Source organism: Nelumbo nucifera, chromosome 8 (genome assembly GCF_055504915.1).
Source record: "Nelumbo nucifera cultivar China Antique chromosome 8, China Antique-T2T, whole genome shotgun sequence".
Lineage (NCBI taxonomy): Eukaryota > Viridiplantae > Streptophyta > Magnoliopsida > Proteales > Nelumbonaceae > Nelumbo > Nelumbo nucifera.
The window spans coordinates 28,877,747-28,905,531 of NC_142656.1; the positions used below are offsets into that span (position 1 = coordinate 28,877,747).

The 27,785-nt window shown below is 38.7% G+C and overlaps 1 protein-coding gene across 9 annotated transcripts in view; it reads right to left on the minus strand.

The window, feature by feature from the left end:
- Positions 1–789: 789 nt before the first annotated feature.
- The window catches only part of LOC104605330 (UDP-galactose/UDP-glucose transporter 7-like), a 49,421-nt gene continuing 22,425 nt past the window's right edge, over positions 790–27,785 (minus strand). For 6 of the 9 annotated variants that reach the window (XM_088893401.1, XM_010270051.3, XM_010270050.3 and 3 more), the window contains 3 exons: positions 20,232–20,375; positions 20,000–20,128; positions 1,270–1,900 (listed from right to left, as the gene is read on the minus strand). In XM_088893401.1, coding sequence (XP_088749527.1) covers positions 1,886–1,900; positions 20,000–20,128; positions 20,232–20,375 — 288 coding nt within the window. In that variant the 3' untranslated portion in view covers positions 1,270–1,885. Of the gene's footprint in view, positions 1,103–1,269; positions 1,901–19,999; positions 20,129–20,231; positions 20,376–27,785 lie in introns of those variants that run through there. The other 3 variants (XR_016079573.1, XR_736582.3, XM_088893400.1) reach the window with 2 other exon arrangements.

A 27,785-nucleotide genomic window follows, 5' to 3' on the forward strand; every position in this document is an offset into this window, starting at 1 on the left:
AAACTAAAGAAATTTAAATTAGACAGAACAGAAAAACAAACAAAAGGTTCCAACCATCGTGGGGGCGTTGGGTATGTTAATTGGTTCACTCCAGTACAGAATCAATTCCCACAACCACCGATTTGGGGGGGGGGGGGGGGGGGTCTGTTAGACTCCTATCAAGTCCTTGACAAGCTAATCTTATCAACACAAAACAAAAAAATGCCAACTGATGCCACTCGGATTTCCATGGCAACCATCTTTCAGAGTTTTAGAGGCTTCATCTGTTGCAAGGTTGCTCAAAGAGAATTTTAGGAGATTGCAAGCAAGCTATTGACTTGTCATCAAAGGGAGCTTCATCTATTGCTTTAAAGAGACTTGCTTCTTTGCTCAAGATGCGATCAAGCTAAGCAAGGGTTAAGTATAAACTGTAAAGCTGTACTGGGTGAACCATAAGGCAATAAAGTAGCACATCTTACAGCAGCAAAAGGTTTCAGTGGAGATAGAATTTTTTTTTTGTTGGCTATCCATGGATCAAAAAAAGGATTATACACCTTGTGCTTGTAGTAGTCCTAGATGTCTTGAGTAATGTGTGCTTATACAAGATGCCAATTTGAATAGGAACAAAAGAGTGAGCTTTGATTAATGGCCCAAAAAGCCAAAACCACCTCCCCCTTCTCTCTCTCTCACCCACTCCAAATTTAATGAGTTGGGTGGGTTGGGTCAGGTGGGTTTGGGATCTAATTTGAAATTTAAATTCAATGGGTCATTGGTGGATAGATACAAACCTGCCCAATTGCCACCCCTACATAACAAGATTTTTCACATTTTAATAGATGAAAAGATTAGATATATGGTCTATTTGATGAATTCGTTGAATCATTTGAGGATTTGCCCTTCTGGAAAAAGAACAATCTAGGGAGGTACAACTGAAAAAACAATTTAGAAACACAAGACACTACAACCACAACATAAACAAATATCAGGATGAAATTTGGGTTAGATGAATTGGGAATTTATTATATTTTCATTGGGACCAAACCCTAACCAGTAACCCCAGCCACGTAGCTGAAATTCTTCAAGTCGAAATTGGACTTGCAGACCTAATCAGAATCCTGTATACCTGGAGCACAAAAAATAATCCAATCTTACAACTCTTCATTTATTTATGAACCAGTCTTTCTCATTCACTAACAAAGAGAATTGAACAAGGTTTTCCAAGGGGGTCAGCTCCGAAATGTGCTTGATAATAGCAAGGTTCAAAATTTTGATACAATACGTATCGTATCCTTTGCTCAATATAACCCTATATAGAGGTACTTTTTAAAAACTCTTTTGTTTAGTTAAATAACATAAGAATGGCCTCCCTGTGAAAATATGAGAAGAAAAAAAAAAGAAAAATAAGGTTTTGTCACCCGAAACACCTGATACGTATGTTCATGCACATGAATGCATCAATATTTAAAATCTTGCTTGACAGTATAGTGGAGATTGGGATGAATCCAGAGTGAAGGACAATTTGGTACATATCCAGTGAAGGGTTAGGATCTTGGATTGGACTATGCATTACCTGGTTCATTGGAAACCCACTTCTTCCTGGATTAGTAAATTTTCTGCAGTGAGACCATTGTACTCAATTAATTGTTCTGGCTCGCCTCAGCTGCCGACCCAACAAGCGAAGGCTCACATTTGTGTTCTAACTCCAAAAACATGAAGATCTTTCTCCATCAATTTCCTCATTCCAGTCCATAATTTTGTTGTAAGTAATATTCTGCATCTTCTTGGATACATTCCGTTGTAAAACCTGGGCATATACATCTGAGTCCAAATAATATATGCACATGGGAAGCTCAAGCAGGTGCTACACTATACTGCCTACTTCTACCTGACGCACTGAAGACTTCAACTATGTCGTGCAAATCTGCAAAAGGAGAGACAATGAGGTCATGAATCTTCAGTAGGAGCCACTTCCACAAAAATAGCAAATCACAATCCCTCGATTTATGACATATATGGGCTGTCAATGGGTCAGGCAGATCTGACAGACTCGAACTGCACTGACCAAATTATATAGGGTCTGGGTCTGCAATACACGTGTCCCAATTATAATTGGATATGGATCAGTTTTGGTCGTTCCAGACTGATTAACACCCAAACCAACTAAATATATAATTTTGTATAAAATTATGTATATAATTATGTATATGTATATTGGCATAGTACAAAGATAACCCAGTCTAACACCTAGTTTTCTCTTAACCATAAAAAAATGCCTATTTTTCTTATGATATAGTTGCCATATTATCATATTATGATGTCCAATGTGTCAACAAATAAGTTCATTGTCAAATTACAGGTTAACTGTCTAGCTATCAATTATAAAAGGGTCTTATTGGGCCATACCCAGGGGCCATTGCCCGATGCAATGGTAAAATCTTTGGGTAAATAGATACCCTGTACTTTGGGGGTAGTCTCACTTTAGTGCCTGAACTTTCAGATGTGCCATATTAGTATCCAAACTTCCAGAAATTTACATTTAAGTCCAACTCCGTTAAACTACAGTTACAGTGAGGGGTAAAATTACAAAAATGCCCATTTTTTAATTCTTTTTTATTCACTGTTCATCTTCTTCTACCTTTGTATTTTGAATGCAAACCAGTGGCGACATTTTCATAATTTGCAGCCAAAACACACTTGAATTGAGCATTTATCAACTCTGGTTTGCATTCGAAGTCCAAAGGTAGAAGATGAACCATGAAAAAAAATAGAGAATCAGAATTGAGCATTTTCATAATTTTACCCCTCACCATAATGGTCGTTTAACAGAGTTAGACTTAAATGTATAATTCTGAAAGTTCAGGTACTAAAATGGCACATTTGAAAAGTCCAGGGCCTAAAGTGAGACTACACCCAAAGTACAAGGTCTATTTGCAATTTACCCAAAATCTTAAGACTTGCGAGCATGAGAATGCAGGTTTAGACCTGAGAGTGACCACTTCATGCCAAAAAAAAAAAAAAGAAAACAAAACAAAGGTTAGGACTGTATCCAGTCTACCCTTCCCAAGACATAGTTGGGGCCAACATTGGGTAATGGCCTTTTTTTTTTTGAGAAGTAAAAATTTTCACTAAAGATAAAATAAGAATGCAGAGGGAGAGATTTACTCAACAGCCAGCTACAAGGTAAAAGAACCCAACAGGCTAAACATTACACAATGAAATCATTTTCCCACAAGATAGCATTCCAATGATCCACAAAATGCTTAAACTGAAAACCCCTAAAGATATCACCAATGGATGCCCATTTGATCAGAATTTTTTCCACTTGCAGACTTTCTCTGACGGAGCAGCACAATCTTCAAACAAGTGTTTATTTCGTTCCTTCCAAATGCACTAGCAAACTACCAAGGGTAGACATTCCACAGGACCTTGCCCCTTTTGGAAAATGCCTGCCCCCGCCAAGAGGACAGCAGGGACATCTGGAGAAGTCACCCACTTCATGCCAAAAAGGTTTAGAACATGGGACCACACCTTGGGAGAGAAACTGCAAAGAAATAGATGCTGAGCAGATTCTTCATCCTCCCCGAACAAACAGCAATGATTAACTAGGACCATTCCTTTCTTCCTTAACACATTAATAGTAGGGATTTTACCCTTTGTAACAGCCCAAATAAAGAATATAGCATTTAGAGGAATCCTGAGCTTCCACAACCAGACCCAAGGGAGTGGGGTTCCTTTGAATTTAGCAGAAACTGCAACATAGAACTCACTGTGAAGAGGCCAGAATTCTCTTTGTTCTACCAAATCTTGCCGCTCTCTGTCATCTGCAGCTGGGTTTGTTCTAACCTCTGTAACAAAGTAGCCAGAGAGTCCAGCTCCCAGTCATTTACCTCTCTTCTTAGTCTCAGAACCCACAACTTTATTGTGGATAAACTCCAAACAATCACAGACCCGAGCCTCCTTATCCTGAGCCAAAGCAAAAATTAAAGGGAAGTCCAGGCAAAGGGGGTTGGAACCACACCATCTGTCTTCCCAAAACAAAATTCTATCCCCCAAACCTGGTTTTAAAGAGATACCACTGAAGAACACCTCCCTGAATTGAAAGATGCCCTTCCACAGACTAGTTCCATATGGTTCAGAAGCTGGAGTTTATTCCCATCCAAAACTAGCTTCCTCATACTTGTTTTTAATTACCTTTTTCCAGTGCACATCACCCTCCGTTACAAACCTCCACAGCCACTTGGCAAGTAAAGCACAATTCACTTGTTTGAGAGGCTTTATGCCTAAGCCCCCATGCTGTTTTGGTTTACACACCTCTGACCAAGCTACAAAATGAAGCTTTTTGTGGTCTTCAGTGTCATCCCAAAGGAAGTCAAGGAAGTCTCTCCTCAGTTTATCAATGTAGCTTAACACAAAACCGTGATCCTAAGCAAAGACAAGAAATAAGTAGGCAGATTATTGATTAAGGTGATCCTTCCCCCTTTAGAAAGGTAAGTCTTCTTCCAGCCAGCCAGCTTGAGTTTTTTTGAGGTTTTTGTGCAGATTTGTGGAGATTAATTAGTTGTTTTTGTTTATTATTTGTTTAGATAGCAAGTGGGGACTGCAGCACTCTTATTGGTACCCTTTGGAGTAGTGTTCTTTAGCTTTTTATGCAGTTTTATGTGTTAGCCGCCCTATAAGGGCATAGTAGTAATTGTACCATTCTTTTAGTTAAAGTATAAATAGCAATGGAGAGGGTGTCCAGATCTATGAAGCTCCCTTCTTTCTCAATCTCCTATCTTCTCTTTCTCTTCTTCCACAAGAAACATCTCTTCTTTTTGCAGGTTTTTGATTCAGCAAATTTCTACTTGGTATCAGAGCAAGACTAGGAATTCTTGGAGTTCTTCCATGCAGTCCTAGATCGACTGACTGCCCAATTCTTAGATTTTTGGTGGGTTTCAGTCATCAAGAGGGTGATCTGTATTTTGGTATCAAAATCAGGAAGAATTGGAGTGCGGGGAAGAGTCCTAGGTAAGATGGACTCTTCAATTTTGACCTGATACTGGGTGATCAGACTTTTCTGGACTTCTGCGAGTTTTCTATAGGGGGCGGTTCAGTTTCTAGCAGTTTCGGAGCCCTCTAGAGAGATCTATTCACTTTTCTCTCTGGTGGGAGAAGGTGGGAGAAACCGTGTAGTTTTTTCTTCCTTCGGAAAGTCCTTATTCCCTTGTGTGTGAGATTGATCTCTTTTAGAAAGCCTTCTACCTAATTATTTCTTGTTTTTAACCTGATTGAAGTTGAAATGGATGGTTGGAGTACTCAGTAAAAGTCCACCGGTAACATGGATCTGGGTGGAGGAAGTATCTCTTTTAGGTATGGGATTATGACCACAGTAAAATTGGATGGTACAAATTATTTAGAATGGGCACATTCATTTAAGATGGCTATTGGTGCTTATGGGAAATTGGGGTACATCACTGTGGGGGAGAAGAAACCTAACACAGATTCCTCTTGGTGGGTATAGGAGAATTACATGGTGATGTCCTGGCTGTGTAATTCTATGTTACCTCACATTGGAAAAAAATTGTGAGCTAATACTACAAAGGAGATTTGGGATGGAGTGACCGAGACCTATTCCCAAAAATAGAATGTAGTTAAAGTCTATTAGTTGAGGAATCAAGTGATTAATACAAAACAGGGAGATAAACCTCTTGCATGTACTTTTCCATGCTAAAAATACTTTGGCAAGAGATAGATCACTTAGAGACTGTGGTTTGGGAGAGTATAAAGGACGCAACAACATATAAGAAGTTGATGGAGAAGAATAGGATCTTTGAGTTCTTGGCTACACTGAACCCCGAATTTGATATTGCTAGGCAACACATCCTTTCTAGAGACAGTATAACTCTTTCTCATGCCTAAGCCTTTGGGTCGAGAGAGGAGAGCATGAGGAATGACATGTTGAGATAGTCTGGGATGACCATTAAGCTATGTTTAGTACAATCAAACCTCAGCCAAATTGAGATAGGGGGAGTAGTGAGATTGGGAGGGAGGATAAGGACTTAGTGTGTGACTATAGAAAGCATATCAGAGATACCTATTGGAAGCTCCATCTACATCCCATACCAGCTCGAGTCAAGAACAAGAAGACAAATGCAAATGTGGCAATTGCTTCGGGACCTCTTACCTAAGTTGACTTGTAGTCCATTGCAATGGCAGTAGTTAGAACTGAGTTGGAAAAGTATGGAAAAAGGATTCGGCTAGTTCTAGTTCTTTAGGCGCAACAAAGTGCAGAAAACCCAAGAGCCAGCCACACTACTTTGCTCATACAAGTAGTTCATATGTGGTTGCAAACTATGCATCCACCTCAGGTAAGGAGGGACCTCCTTGGATCAAAGTTAGTGAGTTAAATTATGCTTTGGTATAATCAGTTCAACCATCTTTCTTCAATTATTGAGATGTTTGTTTCCAAGGTTGTTTGAGTCTATTCAATTATCTAGTCGAAAGTGTGAAGGTTGTCAATTGGGAAAGCATTGTAGACATTCTTTTAATCCAAGTAATAAAAGTTCTTTTGCTTTTGATACTGTTCACAATCAATGATGTATGGGGACTTTATCATATTTCTTCCTTGGGTGGGTACTATTATTTCCTTTTGTTTGTGGATGGTCATACTCGATATTCTTGGATATATTTGATGAGATCACGTGATGAGGTATCTATTTTGGTACGACAATCTTACCAGATGGTTCTCACACAATTTGGGGTGAGGACAAAGTTTTTAGATAAAATAGTGCTAGAGAATATTTTGAGAAGGATTTGGCCACATTTTTTAAAGCATGGGATGAATCATTAGAGTGGTGCTTATACACAACAAAATAGGGTAGCAAAGAGGAAAAATAGACACATTGTGGAGGTGGCAAGAAGTCTTATTGTGTGTGCTTCAATTCCTACTCGTTTTTGGGGGGTTGCAATTCTCACGGCCATGTACCTGATTAACTGTGTACCTACACACATCCTAGGGTTTAAGGTGCCATTCAGTCTTCTTTTTCCAAATGGGGAGATATTTCATATACCTTTGAGGATTTTTGGGTGTGTTTGTTTTGTTCACATTCTTAGTCCTCATTGTAGGAAGTTGGGTCCTAAAGCGAAAAATATATATTTTTCTTGGGCATGCTAAAAACCAGAAGGGGTATTGTTATGATCCAATGTCGGAGAATAGGTTTATCAGTATGGATGTTTCCTTCTTTGAGTCTACATTCTTTTTCTTCGATGGTTCTCTTCAGGGGTAGTTTTGGGGAGAGCTCACAATTGTTCCTCTTCTTGTTCCTTCATCTGGTTCATCAGCTCCATCAGTTCCACATGTTCTACCATCATCTCTAGTCCCACTACCTGATCCACTACCACCATCAACTCCAGTCCCACTGCTTGATCCACTATGGCCTGCACATAGTTCTTTCAATGCCAACACAAGAGGGTTGACTCCATACATGCTCTAGTGGAAGAACCAGCTCCACTCTCCGTCGATCCATCCGAGATTCCAGGTTGGGATAATATAATTCTAGGTATTTCCCTTAAGCATGTTATTGCCTTTGATCCTATTAATGATGTTTCTATACCTAACACTAATGTTGCAGTTGATCTTGATATTCCTATTACACTCAGCAAGGGAAAGAGAAAGTGTACAACCCATTGCATTTCACACCATCTCACCTATAGTGCCCTATCACCCCCCTACCATGCATTCCTTTCTTCCCTAGACTCTTGTGTCTATACCCAAGAATGTTAGCAAGGCACTCTCCAAACCTAAGTGGAGAAAAACTATGACAAAAGAAATGGAGGCTTTGATTAAGAACCATACATAGGAGATAGTTGATCTTCCTGCAGAAAAGGAGACAATTGGGTGTAGATGGGTGTTCACTATGAAGTATAGGATGGATGGTAGCATAGAGAGGTATAAGGCAAGATTGGTTAAAAAAGGGCATACACAGACCTATAGTATAGACTATTTGGAGGCCTTTGCACTAGTAGCTAAGATGAACTCAATTCGGATCCTCTTGTCTCTAGTAGCTACTAATTCATGGCCTCTCTTCCAGCTTGATGTTAAAAATGCATTTCTTAATGGTGATTTATAGGAGGAATATATGGACATCCCACTTGGTTTCTATGAGAATGTTGGTGAGGGAAAAGCTTGCAGGCTAAAAAAGTCATTATATGGTTTGAAATAGTCACCTAGGGCATGGTTTGATAGGTTTAAGGGGGCATTGATCCATTTTGGATACACACAAATACAGCCAGATCACACTCTCTTTGAGGAGAGAAGCACTCGTGTCAATACTAATTGTGTAGTGGATGATATAGTTGTCATAGGGAATTATCTGAGGGAGATTAATGCACTCAAGAAGTCATTGCAGCAAAGAATTTGAGATTAAGGATCTAGGTGAGCTAAAATATTTTCTAGGGATTAAGGTTGCAAGATCCAAACATGGGATATTTATCTCTCAGAGGAAGTATGTATTGGACGTACTGTAGGAAATTGGGAAGCTAGGAGTCAAACCAGTTGATACTCCTATTGACCCGAACCACAGGATTAATGCACTCAAGAAGTCACTGCAGCAAAGAATTTGAGATTAAGGATCTAGGTGAGCTAAAATATTTTCTAGGGATTAAGGTTGCAAGATCCAAGCATGGGATATTTATCTCTCAGAAGAAGTATGTATTGGACGTACTGTAGGAAATTGGGAAGCTAGGAGTCAAACCAGTTGATACTCCTATTGACCCGAACCACAGGATTAATGCACTCAAGAAGTCACTGCAGCAAAGAATTTGAGATTAAGGATCTAGGTGAGCTAAAATATTTTCTAGGGATTAAGGTTGCAAGATCCAAGCATGGGATATTTATCTCTCAGAGGAAGTATGTATTGGACATACTGTAGGAAATTGGGAAGCTAGGAGTCAAACCAGTTGATACTCCCATTGACCTGAACCACAGGATTAATGCTTTGGATGGTGCGTTGGTTAAGGATGTGGGGAAATATCAAAGGATGGTAGGCCAGCTACTATATTTATGTATGATACGCCCAGACATTTCCTATGTTGTTAGTGTTGTAAGTCAATATATGCATGCTCCTTGGGATTAGCACTGGCAGCAAATGACAGGATACTTGCATACCTAAAAAGCATCCTATCAGAGGGATTCTATTCTTAGATCATGGGAATTTGAAACTGGAGTCCTATACAAATGCAAATTGGGCAGGTTGTCTAGATGACAGGAGATCCACATTAGGGGTATGTATCTTTGTGGGAGGAAATTGGGTTTCATGGAAGAATAAAAAACAATCAGTGGTGACTAGGTTGAGTGTAGAGGCATAATATAGATCTATGGCCCATGGTGTTTCAAAATTACTTTGGATTAGATCCTTGTTAAATGAGATTGGGATAGATGCAAAGGAGCCCATGATGTTATATTGTGACAACCAAGTTGCGATTAATATTGCCCACAACCCAACTTAGCATGATAGGACAATGCACATTGAGGTTGATAGACACTTCATAAAAGAAAGGGAGACAATTGGAGAAGTGTACATGTCTTATGTCTAACCTGAGTTGCAGTTAGTTGATATCTTCACCAAAGGGGTTGCAAAGAACAAGCTCAAACATGACCTACGCAAGTTGGGAATATGTGACATTTACTCCCAACTTGAGGAGAAGCGTTGAGGTTTTTATGCAGATTTGTGGAGATTTATTAGTTGCTTTTGTTTATTATTTGTCTAGATAGAAAATGAGGACCACAACACTCTTATTGGTACCTTTTGGAGTAGTGTTTTTTAGCTTTTTATGTGTTAGCTGCCCTATAAGGGCATAATTATAATTGTACCATTCTTTTAATTAAAGTATAAAAAGCAATGGAGAAGGCATCCAGATCTAAGAAGCTCTCTCTTTCTTTCTCAATTTCTTCTCTTCTCTTTCTCTTCTTCCACAAGAAACATCTCTTTTTTTTTGCAGGTTTTTGATTCGGCAAATCTCTATTAGTTTGATTCTACCAATAACCGGGTCCCAAATTTCCTTTTTTTACAATGCACTCTTGAGGGTAATGGCCTTTTTTATTGGGTTAGACTTGGAAGTCCTTATTGTTGACTAGGAATGATCATGGGTTTTCTTAAGCCAAGTTTTTACAGAGTAACAATGGCCTTCTAGGCTACCTGGGCTCAGGTTGAGCATCCAAGCCGGGCATCCGAGCTTGGCCAGTGTTTTAAAAGCGCAAGGTGCAAAAAAGGTGCAGAGGTGAATTTGCGCCTGAGGCACAAGGCATAAGGCGAGGCAGGTGCCTTTTTGAAGCAAGGCACAAAAACAAAAAAAAAAGCTAAAAAATAAAAAAATGTCAAAAAAATAAAAAAATTAAACATAATATTAATAAAAAATATAAACTTAAAATTTAAAACTAATGTTTTAAAAAACCTATTATCTAAAATTAAAATACATACACATAAGATGTAAAGCATATTCAAATGAGAATTTAAAAATAAAATCAAACATATAAAACATTTTCAAGCATGTAAAACCTCTAATCTCTTTTTTCACTCAATTGCATTATTTCAAGTAGCTAATGTAATGTAAAACATATTACATTTCTGATTCTATGAGCTGCCTTTGTGCCACGCTCCTTGAGGCAAGCCCAAACAAGTCCATGTTAGGTGTTAAATTCTTAGTTCTAATGTTGTTCATTCATTCATTGCAATAAAATATCTTCTTAAAAGGCAATGAAAGTTATAAATTCATTATTTTTTGTCTGAGAACTAAGAATTTAACACCTAACATGGACTTGTTTGCACTTGCCTGGAGGGGCATGGCACGGGGGTGGAGCCCCCGACCCAACTGCTATGTTCAAAAAAAGCAAAAAAGAGACAATTTTTCAAAAGGCGCATGCCTGGGCTGAGGCGCAAGGCACACCAAGCACACTAGGTGTGCGCCTTTTGAAAGGACTGTGCCTAGGACCTAGGCGAGGCACATACCCTAAAATGTGCCTCGTCTGTGCGCCTAGGCGCACCTGAGGCACGCCTTTTAAATCACTGGGCTTGGCCATAAAAATTAACAACCTTTTTTTGAATAAATGAAAATTTTAATTTAATATTATAGGGTTTTCTTTGGAATTAGTTCTGTACATTTATTTGTTGGTTTGGCACTAGGTCTACACTGACCCATTGACAACACTAAGAACATGTATCCAACCTTAAGAGTAGGTTCAGTTTGCTTTCATGACTTCATTTATTTGTATTGGTTGTTGTTTTCTATAAATAGTATTGTTAATATGTAGTGCAGGAATGCACACTCCAAAACTATTAAAGAAGATTAAGTACTTGAATAATCTAATGAAGTATGAGGAAGAGTAGATGAAGCTTTTAGATATAAGAAGAGAACATAGTTGTCAAGGTGATGCTTAGGCTACAAGGTACTCATGGAGGGTTGGCTCACCCAAGCATCCGGTTATTTTTATACAAGGCAACATATAATATTCTTGCATTTTTCTATTTTGAGAGATTATAATATTAAGATAGACACTATAATACTAAAATATTCATTTTATAGGATTATGGTATGTTTATAATTCATATACTAGTTTCTTCTTATTATTTTCTTATATGTTTGGGTTCAATCAAAACATAAGTTGGTGAGCAGTGGACACTATCTTTTTCTTGCAATACTATTACCACTTCTAGGACAATAACAAGGGGTGCACCCCTTCTATTTATTTTCTAAGTTTTTTCTTTCCTTTCATTTCCTATGACAAAACAAGAGTATAGCTCCTATATTATCTGAGCTTTCTTTCTTGTTTTTCTTCTCACAAATTTGTTGATTTTCAATGTCTTGATAAATTTATACCTATTTGATGAGGATTATTGGTAATTATTACTGAAAGATGATTGCTGGTTGCTATGAATCCTAGGGAGTTAAATAGGATTTAGGTTTTTAATTTAAAAAATTCATCACCTAAGCAACATCTAGGCAAGCATTTAGGCACCTAGGCAACAAGGTGCTCCCCTGTTGCCTAGCTTTGCCTTGGCACCTTGACAACTATGTTAGAGAAAACAACTTTTCTCATAAAGGACTTTATTTCTTTACTATTTCTTACAATGCCAACTCTTAACCACGTTAAATGCAAGAAAGTAAAAAATTTCATCCTGATAAAATATTAGTCTTTGTCAATAGAAAATCTACCATGGTAATGATTTCTATTTCTGGTACTTTAGCTCTCAAGTATAGGTATTGTTCAATAAACTTCCAAGTTTTTTTTTTGATAATTAATAAACTTCCAAGTTTTCTTACAAAGTAAATTTGAAATTCATAATAATATTTTCTTCTCCAATGAATTATTATTTTCTTGTTTAGAACAATTCATTGTAAATGGTTTAAAATGTTCCCTAATTTCCCTAATATTTCCACGACATATTTCCATTTCCATGGGTAGCAACACGAAACTTTACTAGAATCAACATATTCCTCAATGAACACTACCAGCACTATGTGGAGTATGAAGATAGTTTCCATGGCATACATACTCCCCAATGAACACTACCAACACTACATGGAGTATAAGAGATAGTATTATAACATAAGTTGGTGATAATATTGTAGATATGTGGAGTAACAAAGCTATTTCCCACCTAACATGATTACCACTTTGAGCTGGCTAAATATTCATTTCAAGCATGAAGTTAAATATTAGATCTTTGTGTAATAGATTATTTGGTTGATCTATTATAACCACTTACATTTTCAGTTAGTTTAAATTTTGATAAATGAATGGTATTTTATTAAATAGAGATAGAAATAGTACAAGCATGAAGCACCCTAAGAGGAGGCACAAGGCGTTACCTCCCCTTAAAGGTGGTTCCAAACCCAACTATTTTCAGATTGCAGTTACAAATTAGCCAAAAACAGAGAATCCCTTGAAGCCCCTTCTTTAGCTAAAGAATCTGCCAAAGCATTTGCCAATCTACTAACCCATTGAAAGCTAACTGACATGGTGCTCGTAAGCCATTCAACATTTTTGATGATGTCCCTATATCCCCAACCAACAGTTTCTGGGTCCAATATCCATCCCACTATCATCTCAGAATCTCCTTCAACTATCAAATTAGTCACTCCAAGTTGGTTGGAAATCTGTAGTCATTGTACCACAGCTAATATCTCAGCCCTTGTAGAGTCTCCATAACCCACTGGACCTGAGAATAAGGACAGAATGTTGCCATCCTTATTCCTGAAGATCCCTCCTATACCCGAAGGTCCTGGATTGCCTTGACTGATCCCATCATAGTTCAACTTCACAACTCCTTCCGGAGGGGGTAACCAACTTGCTTGTGTTCTATTTTTCTTGGATGATGTGGAGGCCACTATTGCCCAACTCCTTCAAAGGTCATCACTAGAGTAATCCGCAAAGAGATCAGTGGTTTTTAGCCAAAGGATTACCCTTGTCAGTGTATACAATCCTTTATTTCAGCAATGCTTCTCTCCTTCTCCTGTAAAATTCTGGAATTTCTTTCCTCCCAAATGGTCCATAAGAGGGCTGCCCTATTACATTTCCACATTACTTTCCACCTATGCCAAAACAGCATAAAAACCCAATTCCATATATTTACTGTAAAAGAGCATGAAATTAGTAGGTGATAACAGTCCTCATTTTGCACTTTACATAAAATGCACCAATTGGGGGACAAGCATGAATAAGGTCTCTTCTTTTGTACATTGTCCACAGTATTAATTTTACCATAATACACTTCCCAACAAAAACTAGCAATTTTAGGTGGAATTGGCCTTGACCAGACTTCTTTAACTGGGAACAACAAAGGGGAAGGAGTAGAGCAAAGGGACTTAAAGAAGGAAGAACAAGAGAAGGAGCCACTCAAGGTCAAAGACCAAATTCTTCTATCTGGTTTAGGAGGGTCCAAACAAACAGAATCAAGTAAAAGTAAGTGCTTAGATGTAGAAATCGATTCCTCATCCCTCAACCCTCTACGGAACCCAAAATCCCAATTAAGAGATAATGGGAGAATGGGGTGAGAAAGAAAACTCGAAATAGGCTCCTTTTTATAGAGGGAAATAGAAAAAAAGGGAGGGATAGAGGTCTTTTAATGGTTGGTTGCCCACCCAAACATCTTCCCAAAAAAGCACAAAATTACCATTGCAGACATCATACCTTACGAACTTGAGAAATTTTGGGAGGATGTCAAAAATCGCCTACCAAGGAGTAGTGAGTGTGGCCCGTCGAGATACCCCGGCATCCCAACCAGATTCAAAACAGCCATGGATACTAGCCACCACCTCATGCCACAATCTTTCTCTTTCCAAAGGCCACCTCCATAACCACTTGCCCAAAAGAGCTTCATTCTTATTTACTAGGTACCCTAACCCTAAGCCCCCTTGTTCCTTGCTTCGACTCACCACCTCCCATCTAATCAAATGATCCTTTTTTTGTGCACTTGATTCCCACAAAAAATCCCTCATCAACTTTTCTATCTTCTTGGCTTCCCTAACAAGTATACTGAAAACAGACAAAAAGTAGATGGGTAAGTTTGCGAGTGTGGCACTAATTAAAGTTATTCTACCCCCTAGAGAGATATAGTTCTTTTTCCGGGTCACTAGCCTTTTTTCAAACTTCTCTACTACCGGGATCTAAAACCTACTTTCCTTTGGATTTGCACCTAGGGGAAGACCTAGATAGGTCAAGGGCCAAGTAGAAATAGGGCATTCTAAGCAGGCAACAATAGACTCCAACTCCCTTCCCTCCACATTTAGCCCCACCACACAGCTCTTCTCAAGATTTATTTTCAGGTTTGAGACATTCTCAAAGAGGGTTATTAGATTTCTCAAATTCCTTGCCCTCAACAAATCGCATCCCTCACAAAAGATTATGATATCATCTGCAAACTGAAGGTGGGAAACCGAAACTTGATATCTTCCTAATCTCCATCCTCTTATCAATCCAACCCTGTCTGCTTTTGACAAAAGTCTACTAAAAACATCAACAACCAATGTGAAAAGGAAAGGGGACAACGGATCACCTTGTCTCAAGCCCCTACATGCAAGGAAAAAATCCTTTACTACTCCATTTACTAAAACTAAGTAATGGCAAGACGTAAGACAACCACCTATCCACTTGCACCATCTATCCCCAAAACCACACTTTCTGAGCACCTCTAGCAAAAAACTCCAACCCACTAAATCATAGGCCTTTTCAAGATCCAATTTGCAAACAGAACCTTGCCTACCCAATCTTCTCATCTCTTCCACACTTTCATTTGCTATTAAAATTTGGTCAACTATTTGTCTACCATGAACAAAAGCACCTTGAGCTTGACTTATGATGGGGGGAAGAGCCTTTTTGATCCTCAAAGATAAGACCTTTTCCAATATCTTATAGATGCTTGTTATCAAGCTGATTGGCCTAAAATCTTTGGGATGTTTGGCCTCTTTCTTCTTAGGGACCAGGGCTAGGAAAGTGGCATTTACTCCACGGCTAATGATAGACTGTTCTTCAAATTCTTTGAAAACTTCTAACAAGTCTCCTTTAATTATGTTCCAGCAGTGTTGAAAGAAAGCCATAGTAAAGCCATTTGGCCTTGGTGCCTTAGATCTATCCATTGAAAAAAATTGCTTGTCGTATTTCCTCCTCAAAACTCCTTTCCAACCACAATTTCATCTCTTCAGACAGTGTAGGCCAATCCAACCCAACCAACTCCACTTGACTAGCTAGAGGTTTCTTTAATATAGATTTGTAGTGCGTTACAAAACAATTGGCCATTTCCTCTTGGGAGTCCAACTCCACACCATCCACTTCAAGTTTAGTCACCAAGTTTTTCCTTCTTCTTCAATTGGCCATCTCATGAAAAAATTTGGTATTCCTGTCCCCTTCCTTTATCCATTTATGCCTAGATTTCTGCCTCCAAGATATCTCTTCTCGCAAAAGAACCTCCTCTAATTCCTTTTTCAACCTCCACCTTAATTCTCTTTCTTTAGTATTCATGGTTCGTTGAGATTCCTTCTCATCCAAGTCCTCTATTTGGGTCATCAAATTGGATTTTTGTTCCTCTATTCTCCCAAAAAGGTCCTTATTCCGTTCTCTTAAGTTCCTTCTCAGGCTTTTCAACTTCTTATGAAACCTTACCCCTTTCCACTTCACTCCCCTCATATCTTGATTCCATCATTCCTCAATCTTTTTTACAAAATTTGCGTGTGTCAGCCACATATTTTCGAATCTAAAGGGTTTGGGTCCACTCCCGAAAGGTTCTTGTCCTAGCTTAATGGGACAATGGTCGGAGGTAACTCTAGGTAGAGCTTTGGATAGCAAGTCTCTCCAATGATTTTCCCAACTTTCGTTAAAAAGGAATCTATCAAGCTTCGAGCAAGTTGGGCTTTCTTGGAAGTTGGACCAAGTAAAAAGGCCATGCACAAGAGGAAGCTCCTTAAGCTCATTATAATTAATAAAATTATTAAACTTTCTCATACTAGTTGTAATGAGCTGTTGGGGGTTATTTGTCTCATTAACATAGCATAATACATTAAAATCGTCACCCAAACACCAAGGACCCTCCCATAGCCCTTGGATTCCATATAACTCTTCCTAAAATTCATTCCTCTCTCTATAGATATTAGGGCCATACACATTGGTCAACACCCAAATGAAACCATTGTTCACCAACTTGAACTTTACAGACACTGAAAAGTTTCCTATTAACTCCTCTGCCTCTACAGCATCCTTTCTCCACAATGTGACAATATCCCCTGAAGCCCCCCAAGAGGGTGCAAAGGCCCAACTTATTCCTCTTGACTTCCACACACTTCTGGCCCATCTTTTGTCAAATTTGACTAATTTGGTCTCCTGTAGCATCGCTATATCAGGCTTATTCCTTCTGAACAGGTCTTTAATTAACCTCCTTTTCCTTGCGCTCCCTAAGCCCCACATTCCAACTGATGATTTTCATGGGAAACAAAATTTTGGAGCCCAACTAAGGTTAAAGATTCCTACTTGGGAGTCTTTCTTCTTCCCCTTCTGCCACTAAACTCAATGTCCCCTTCTATATCTGAAATCAACCTCTCTACCTCAATTCTTTTCTTTTTCTTTCTGTTATTTCCCACTCCCCAGGTGCTTGGACAGTTTTTTGGGTTCCCATTCTCATATGTGTTTTCCTCCAAATAATCCTTTGTGATCTTATACTCCTCCAATAGTTCACAAATTTGCCCCCATATCCTCTCTAATTCTTCCTCCTCTTGCTTTTTTCTCAACTAAAGTTCTCTCTCCTTTTCAACACAACCATTAGCTATGCCCACACCTTCCCCTCTAAAAGTTGTTCTTTCCAGTTGAGAAGTTGAGACACCTGTTTCAAGCATAGAACCCACATCAGTACCAAAAACCAAATGAACAGACATACCTATACCAGTATGGGGCGAGGACGAAGGTTCTAATGTCCCAGAAAGGTAATCAGGGGCTGCCGCCAAACCTTGTGTCTGAGGAAAAAGTGGAAGTGTATTTGGTTCTATTAAAACTGTGTTAACTGTAACATCCAAATCCACCTTAGCATTTTGTCCCCCAATTGTTGAATCTATGTTCTGTGAACAAAAAGATTCATGTTCCTCTGATTCGATGAAGAGAGTGTATTGCTTGTTGAAAAGGGAATAGGCTCCGGGTTAAGTGTCCCATGTGTTTCCTTTGTAGGCTCTGTTGGATTTACCACCAATTTTGGTGACCTGAGAGTTTGCAAAACTTCCTCCTGGACATCTTCTGATGGGCCCAAAGCATCATCTTCTAAGAAAAGCAAGTCTGTGTGAAAGCTTTTATCCTCTAAGATCGACCTTGACAGCTGCAGATCCACACTACCAAGGCTGACTGTGCCGTTTGTGTTAGACTGAAGAAAATTCCTCCTCCATTTCTAACTGACTGTGTCTAACATTTCGGGGATCCACACTAACACTTCTTGGATGGGATCCACTATAAAGAGCTCCCATTCTGGGTTGTGGCTGAAACCTGATTTGCAGGGCTTGAGGAAGAAGATAGGCCACAGTTGGTGTCTATCGAAAGGAGGCCCTTTGGCATGTGACTACTTAAGTGATCATGTGCCTCTGAGGCTGGTGGGCCTTCTAGACTTGGCCCATTTGCCAATTTGACAGATGGGACAAGTGGACTCAAATTAATTGGGTCATTTCCTTCTAAAAACAATGGGCCCACACAATTCTCTAGGCTTATGAGGGCTAATATGGCCCTCCCTGGTTTGACCCACTGGTTTGCCCTTAATTGGAGACTCCCTAGTTTTTTCTGCAACTAGATTAAATTCAAATTGTTTTCCTTTTGAGGAAAGACCCCCTAAAGTGCTTAAAAGTCTGTTTTTGGGGCCTTTAGCTGCCACCTGGGCATAGGCCTTTAAATAAGCCAGCCCATTAACTTGGTCTTCACGTTTTTGACTTTCCAATCTGCCCACTTCTCTTGGAGGAGCTAAAGCCTGCTTATCCATTTTTGTGAAAATTCTGTCAAACCTATGACCTTCCAATCCTATCCTTCTGTCAGACCTCTGAACTTCCAATCCCAACCTTCCATGTAGCACTTGTGCCTCTACTTGTTCATCTTCTACCTTCCGACCTTTCCTTTACAGTGCAACTTCAATGGAGGAAGCCAACCACACTGGGATGAAAAGTCCATCCACACAGAAAATTATTTTCCTAAGGATCTCTGCTGGTTTGGCTCCACTCAAGAGGAGGGCTGCTGAAAGAAGATCTCTCCAAAATTCACCATCGAGACATGCACCACAAAGAACAGCAATGAGAGAGGCTATTTCATGTTTCCAGATATGAAAAGCCAGCCCTAATACCCGAATCACCACTCCATCCATGATCGAAAATGCCTTTGTGTTAGATGAGGGAGTCCAATGAAACACGTCCAAAGAACCCCAGAATTCTTGGAAGCTCTTAGCAGAAACTTCCACCAAACTACCAAGGGGATCGAGTACTACTTTAAAACTGTCAAAAGGAGTTAATATGAAAGTACTTAACATCAACTTATCTTGCATAAGATCAGCAACTTTCTTCCAACCGGAGACTGGACTTTTACCTTCAACTACCAGCATCCTTTCCCACACTTCTCTCTTGAAACTGATGTTCATAGTAGGAGTGGCTGTACTTTGAGCCAAAGTACTTCCACTTGAGAGATCTCCTGTTTTTCTTTCTTCCAGTTAGTCAGAAGAGCCTTAAGACTTTCAGCAACCCCCTGCCAACCTTGGCTATCCTTTCCTTCTGGGAAGCATACCAATTGTTTCTTACCCTTGGCAAAGAACTCTGTAAGGGTAATGTAAAATCCTCTATAGTTCCTTCTGCATTCCAATATGTACCTTCTTCCTGTTGCTGTAACACTTTCTTTCCAACTTAGGTTCTTCCCTTTGTTTGCAACCTCAACCAGAAAATCTTTGAGCCATTCCACTGTCTCTTTTCCTTCTACCAAAACAGTTGCCTTTTGCTTCTCCCTTATCTTCAAGCTAAGTTGTCCCTTGATTTTTAACTTCTCGAACAGAAAATTCTTAGCCTCCACTTTCAGGAAGTGTCTCCACCTTGAAGTCACCATGAAACCTTCAGACCCACAGTCCACCATCATTACCTCCCCACCCCTCAGCCTTCTTTTCTTTTGATTTGGCACATTAAAGCTTAAACTTTTCCAGTTAGTTTAAATTTTTCTTTAACTCATTCTATCATGATGCTCTAAATCTTAAGATTTACAGGGAACTCCTGAACATATTATTTTGTCTATGCTTCTTTTATCATTTCATAAAATATCATTCTATATTTTGCATATTTACAATGTTTTCACCAAGTCTATTATTTTTACAATAATTCCATACAATATTTCTGACATTTCCAACATGTTTCTCATATTTGGATGACTGGCATTTCCACACCGACACCAATATTTTAAACCTTATTTGTAATTGATTAAAACACTACTAAACCACAATACCCCATTCTTGATTTTATTTATGATTATGATGAGTCTCTCTACATCAGGTATTACCTTCTGTGGCTTGCTCTTTTGCTTATATTTGACATATGAATACCACACACCACCAACTGTGTTGATGACCAATCCAATCACATTCAAGGCATGTACTTGCACACCACCAAGCAGGATAAAACCAAGGGTCTGGAGAGGAGAAAAAATTTTATTGTTTGCACAGCAATGATATATTTAATTAACAGAAAGAACACCACTTGTTTCTATTCTGTAAATAAAGCTGTATACTCACAGTGGAAGCGACACCCTTGAGGACTCCAACAATGGTTGTTGTTAGAGCTGAGTTAACTATGGTGCACAAGAACATGGTGAAGTTGAGAATAATGCCCATTACCAATGAAAGAATCAGAATCACCAAAAAAGGTAAAGAATTAGCCTGTCCATGAAAAGAACACTTCATATTAAAAATAGCTCTAAAATACAAGGAAGCAAATGTGGTAGATCATGCAATGGGAGAGGATGTTGAAAATGATAACCAAAATGCAATATATTCTAAAATATAATTTTATGACAATAGAAGATATATTCAATACAAGTTATGTTGAGGTAAAGTCCTTTGACAATGTGAGTTCAGGAAGCAAGCTTAATAGCAACAGGATTGTACAACAAAATTAAAAACAATTTTAACTAGAACTGACAACAGAAGATGGAAAATGCAGTGAGTTAAAAATAGTTCATTCAAGCAGGAAAATACATAAACCAATCCATAACAGCATTCCTGACCATCTTTCAACAATGTACTTCTAGTTGTTTGGAGAGCAATAAAGAAGAAAGAAAAAAGAAAAAAAAAAACAAACTAGTCCTTCCCCATCACATGCAGCAATATCAGCTTTCACAGTACAGCTACAGTATCTTTATTACCTAAAACCAAGAGACACAGGCAGTATACTGCAGGTCCTTTGAGGAGGATAGCGCTATGATAGCACTATGACTTTAATCAAATCTGGAATTGAAACATAAGTGATTACTTCTCCATGGTTGACAGCGTACATTATTTTCCCACTCAGCTTCTAAACCTAAATCTTCTATTTCCCCCTAAAGCAACGACATATGAGTGCTTTGCATATGATTGGAGAATCATTGAATAACAAGACAGTACCAAAAAGAGCAATGCACACTTGGGCTCCTCTGGGAAGGATAAAACATCAAAATTGTATCTTGTTCAAAGAGGAGCAATAAGAGGGACAATGGAACATCAATGAGCTGATTTCAGCTACCCAATAATGATTTTTATTCCATTTGAGGTTCTCCAGCAATGAACAGTTGGACATCAAAACTATTCAGGAATCCTGGTTAACCAAAGGCTGGAAATCAGAGGTCATTGGGAAGCAAATGCCAGGATTCTAGTCAAAGCCATGGGGGAATGAGGGAGGTGAAGGAAACACTCGAGAAGAGGATACTGTCTAAGTTGAAATGGTGAGGAGAATCAATATCAGGAATGAAAATCCAAAATTATGGATAGAAGACTGGCATTTAGAAATTGGAAGTGTTTTTCTTAGGGGTGATGCTAAAGCTAAAGAATATTTCTTAATGCTTGAAAAAAAAGGAGCAGCAAAAAAAAAAAAGAATTCATAAGAACAAATTAAAGTTGTAGACAATATACTTTTTCAATTTTTTGATAATAAATAAAAAAGACAATTTATTTTTTGGTCAGCAGAAAAAGAATTTTATTAATGACAATTTAGGAGTTACAAGATTTGAGGTGTAAATTTCATCCCGAAACAACAAAAGATTACAGATTTTCCCAAAACATTTGCCATCTCACTGCCCCTTGTTTGGCCAAAGAATCTGCCATTCCATTCGCTATTCTTCTTACCGACTTAAAGATAACATTTAGCTCCCTTGTTAGGCTTACAATTTCCCTGAATTTATACCAGAATATCCAAGGAAGCACAGTTGTTTCGCAAGCCTCAAGGTTTTAAAAGGCTAGAGGCATAGTTGAGGCGTAGTGGCCCAAAAAGGTGAGACGTAAGCCTCAAAAATTAAGAAAGTAATTACAATTTATAAATGATAAAAATAACATGTAATATACCAAGTTAGAATGATGAAAGGTACAAATATCCATAAATTAGAAATTTATAAGAAATAAGCTTTAACTTTTAAGCATTAAATAAAAAAATAATTAATCATCCAAAAATTATAAGCATTTTACATTTTATGTTTCAAAATGCAATCTTATGAAACTATTCATATGAAGAATCATCTATAAAATGGGCATTAGATTTATTGTCATCCAACAGTTGGGAAACAATGTAGTTGATTTGGTCTATGCAAAATAAAAAGAAAATAAATCAATAAAAAGAAAAATAAATCCATTGGGAAAAGAATTGAGGAAAACAACAAACTTGGGATGTTAAATTAGAATATTAAGAAAAAATTTCCACTTGGTTTATCCAAGAGAAACTAATTACTTGATTAGCCCTTTTTTTAGCATTGAACTCTCTTAGGCTAAAATACTAATATAAACTAACAGAACTTGATTTTCCCTATTAGTTTTTCATTTTTATTCTTTTTATTTGGTCCATAATTATTAAAGTGATTTTTCTATATATTTTGAACTATAAAAAATACATAAAAAAATGTTTTTCTTGCATGGAATCACTAAATAATGTTGATATTTGAGGCTTACGCCTTTTTATGCCTCATGTTACACATCACACCTTGAGGCTTGAGACTCACGCCTCATTCTGACAAAGGTTTAAGACTCAAACCAAAGTTGTGAGGCTTAAGCCTTGAGGCAAATCTGATCGCCTCGCCTCAAGGCATATGCTTCACACTTCAAGACTTAAGCCTTTTAAAACAATACCTTCTATATCTCTGAAGACACCACTACCCCAGCCAATCCCCTATTGCCAATAAAGCTTCCATCAAAGTTGAGTTTTATAAAATTGGGGGTTGGGGGCTTTGTAGTTAGACAGAGAAGAGAGAAGAGAGAAGAGAGGAAAAAAGATTGTATTTTCTAATCTAAAGCTGGTGGCGCCTAATTTGGTATATATATTTAGGGCGACAGGTCATAAAATTACAAGAGGAAAGGGCAGAAATGCCCCTACTAGGCCACAGGCCGCTACATATTACAACACTCCCCTGCAAGTTGGAACATATATGTCAATCATGCCCAACTTGTCACATAGTTCATTATGCCGTAGATAGTGAAGGCCCTTTGTAAGAACATCTACTAGCTATTCCTTGGAACTGATGTAAGGAGTACAAACTTCCTCCTTTTCAAGTTTCTCCCTTATGAAGTGCTTGTCAAGTTCAATATGCTTGGTCCTGTCATGAAGAACTGGATTGGCAGCAATGTTAATGGTTACCTTGTTGTCACAGTAGCGAGACATTGGGCCATCAACAGAGAGACCCAACTCTCCAATCAAATTCTTTACCCATAGTACTTCAACAACTCCATGCGCCATGGCTCTATATTCGGCTTCAGCACTAGATCTGGCCACAACACTTTGTTTTTTGCTTCTCCAAGTAACCAAGTTTCCACCAACAAAGGTACAATATCCACTAGTTGATTTTCTGTCATCAACTGCCACAACCCAATCTGCATCTGTGTAGACTTCCACTTTCATATGATCATGTTTCTTGAAAAGTAACCCAGTTCCTGGGTACTTCTTCAGACACCTGAAAACCCTCTCAGCTGCCTCTAAATGAGAGGATGTTGGTGCATGTATAAACTGGCTAAGTACACCAACAGCATAAGCTATATCTGGCCGAGTCATTGATAGGTAGAGAAGTCTTCCTACCAGCCTTTGAAATTTCTTGACATCTGTCACGGGTTCTCCAGTACAATCACCAAGCCGATGGTTTTCCTCAATAGAAGAACTATATCAACAAAATGATCAGACTACAGTTTTTCCCCAAGAACATCCCAGTGGTTCCAATCCCAAGAAAGACATCATCAGCCTACATCCTACATCCTAGAGAATAAAGTTGGTCCTGCGGCATCAGCCTCTGTGAGTCTTATGAGTCAATCTACAAATAGTCAACTGTGGTTATGGCATAATCGCCTTGGTCATTTGTCCTTTGAGTCTTTGAAAGTTGTGTTTCCTGAATTGTTCAAATAAGTATCTATTACTAGTTTGCATTGTCAAACGTGTCAGTTAAGCAAGCAGTGTAGAACAACTTTTTCTTCAAACAATAAAAGATCTTCTTTGCCTTTCCATGTTGTCTTTTCTGATGTTTGGGGCCCTGTAACTATACCTACTGAGGGTGGGTACAAGTACTTTATCAACTTTATTGATGACTATTCGAGATACACTTGGCTATATCCCATGCATTCGAGAGAAGAGGTTCCCAAGATTGTGCAGCATTTCCATTGCATGGTTTTCACTCAATTTCATGTTGAAGTCCAAATCTTCCAATCGGATAATGCGAAGGAGTATTTCCATCATAACTTAGCCGAGTTCTTCTCTTCTCATGGATCTCTTCATTAGAAGCTCATGTGCCAGAACACCACAACAGAATGGCATTGCTGAAAGGAAGAACTGCCACCTCCTCAAAGTTCACCGCAGTATGATGCTTCACATGCATGTTCCAAAACGTTTTTGGGTTGATGCTGTGATGACTGCAACTTACGTTATTAAGCATATGCCATCGTGCCTCTTGCAATACAAGGCCCCACATCAACTTCTTTTCCCTCAATCCCCTTTACTTTCCATTCCATTACATGTGTTTGGGTGTAAATGTCTTGTTCATGATCTTTCTCCAGTCGAGGTAAATTGGATCCCAAATCTGTTCCATGTGTTTTATTGGATTATCCCTCTTCCCAGAAAGGTTACAAATGCTTCAATCCGATCACACATAAGTACTTTGTGTCGATGGATGTGTTCTTTGAATCTGAACCCTTCTTCTTTGAGGAGTTGGAGCTTGCCTCTCCTCCTTCATACTATTCTCCCCTTGAGGAGAGGCATGGAAGAAGGGTTCAGATTCAAAGAAGAACACATCCATCAACACAAAGTACTTATGTGTGACCAGATTGAAGCATTTGTAACTTTTCTAGGAAGAAGGATAACCCAAGAAAACACATGGAACAGATTTGGAATCCAATTTACCCCAGCTGGGAGAAAGATCATGAACTAAACATTTACACCCAAACACACGTAATGGAATGGAAAATAAAGGGGATTGAGGGAAAAGAAGTTGATGTGGGGCCTTGTATTGCAGGAGGCACGATGGCATATGATTAATAACATAAGTTGCAGTCATCACAGCATCAACCCAAAAACGTTTTGGAACATGCATGTGAAGCATCATACTGCAGAGAACTTTGAGGAGGTGGCAGTTCTTCCTTTCAGCAACAACATTCTATTGTGGTGTTCTGGTACATGAGCCTCTATGAAGTGATCCATGAGAAGAGAAGAACTCGGCTAAGTCAAGATGGAAATACTCCTTCGCATTATCCGATTGGAAGATTTGGACTTCAACATGAAATTGAGTGAAAACTATGCGATGGAAATCCTGCACAATCTTGGGAACCTCTTCTCTCGAATGCATGGGATATAGCCAAGTGTATCTCGAATAGTCATCAATAAAGTTGATAAAGTACTTGTACCCACCCTCAGTAGGTATGTTTACAGGACCCCAAACATCAGAAAAGACAACATGGAAAGGCAAAGTAGATATTTTATTATTTGAAGAAAAAGTTGTTCTACACTACTTGCTCAACTGACACATTTGACAATGCAAACTAGTAATAGACACTTACTTGAACAATTCAGGAAACACAACTTTCAAAGACTCAAAGGACAAATGACCAAGGCGATTATGCCATAACCACAGTTGACTACTTGTAGATTGACTCATAAGACTCACAGAGGTTGATGCCGCAAGACCAGCTTTATTCTCCAGGATGTAGAGGCCATCAACCATATTTCCTTTACCAATCGTCCTCCACGAGGTTAAATTCTAGAAAACACAAGAATGGGGAAAAAAGGTTACACAACAACTTAAGGACTGAGTAATACTGCTTATAGATAACAAATTAATAGGAAGCATAGGAACATGAAGGGTATTGGATAAGACAAGGCCATCTGGAAGGGATACTAATCCTTGACCAGAAATGGTGGATAGAGACCATCAGCAAGTCTCACTTTATCCCTTCTAGAGAGAAGAGTGTAGGTCTGAAAGAGATTGGACTTACCAATCATATGGTTTGATGCCCCTGAGTCAATGACCCAAGGTGACTCGGGAGCAGAGGTACACACATGAAATGCAGAAGCACCTTTACCTGATGTAGAAGGGGTAGGAACCGACCTATCTATCTGTCCGAGTGTCCTACCATATAATTACGAATGATCCCTAAAGGAGTTGATGATGTCTCCCTTGGGATCGGAACCACTGGGATGTTCTTGGGGAAAAACAGTAGTTAGATTATTCTGTTGATAGTCTTGCGTGGCCAAATTTGCAGAAGTAAACTTCTTCTGAGGAGGCTTCTTTGAAGTGTCTTGATTTTTGGTTGCCCGCTTGGGCTTCCCCACTAACTCCCAACAAGTTTCCCGAGTGTGTCTAGGCTTCTAGTAGTGGGTACACCATAATTTGCCTTTATCTTCACCTTTCCTTGGTTCCCCCTTTTTCATTCCTGTGTTAACCCCTCAGAAACATTCATGAGATTTTTCCTACTCTCTTTAGATTGGACTAGAGCAAATACTTCCTGAACCGAAAGAAGTTCCCTACTTCCCAAAATTTGCACCCGAAGAGGCTCATAAGTCGGATTCAATCCATGCAAGAAAGCAGAAACCCATTGTTGAGAGACAAGTTTTTTATAGTCCTGTTCATCTTCATCATTCCTCCAATCAATAATCTGATAATAGTCCAGTTCCTTCCAGACATAGATGATTCTGCTTGTCTACACGTAGATGATTCTGCTTGAAGTTGATAAATCTTGGCAAAGTGCCTCTATTCAGAATAGGTTCCCTTTGCTTGTTCCCAAATTTCATAAGCTGTGTCAGTCCATATGAAATTTTTCCTTACATGAGGTAACATGGAGCCTAACAGCTATGACATAACCATGCTGTTTTCTTGATCCCATCGATCATGTTCAGCAGTACCGGACTTTGCTTCTTTTATTTTTCCAGCCTTCCCCCTAGTTGTAACATAAAGTTTGATGCCTTTGGACCATTCTAGATAGTTCAGACCATCAAATGGAGTAATGGACATGGAGAAATTCATGCCGTCCATCCCCCCATTTATGTTTCCTTGCTAGGAAGTAATACTAGAGGTTGTTGAATCCTCAGTAGCCATTTTCATAGAAAATCTACTGCTGGTTTTTCAAAAAACTGAGTCTGATATAGAGGGGTTTTTGTCTGAAAAAAAAAAAAGTCTCCAAAAGCAAAGTTTAACAGTACTGTAGGTGATAACTTTTCAATGAAACACTTCGGTTTCCAAGAGAAGGAGAAAACCAGTCCCTACAATCCTCAAAATTGTGACATTCATAGTGGTCAAAGGCCTACGTGCGAATGTAACAGTACATACCTGTCTTCCATGAACCACAGTACATAGAAAAACCCAGAAAATCACTTTTGGTGCATTCTGATATGGGTGCCGGCAGCAGCAGCAGTAATTTAGTGTTCTCAGCAGCAGCAATTTAGTGTTCTCATCCTATCTTATCTATTCAGTATTCTTACCTTATCTACTTTCAGTAGCAGGGATTAGTAGGAGTCTTATCTATTCAGTGTTCTTATCTTATCAGTTCAGTAGTATGGATTAGTAGGGAGTCTTATCTTATGTTATCTGTTCAGTAGGATAGATTAAGGGAGTCTTATCTTATCTTATCTTATCTTATCTT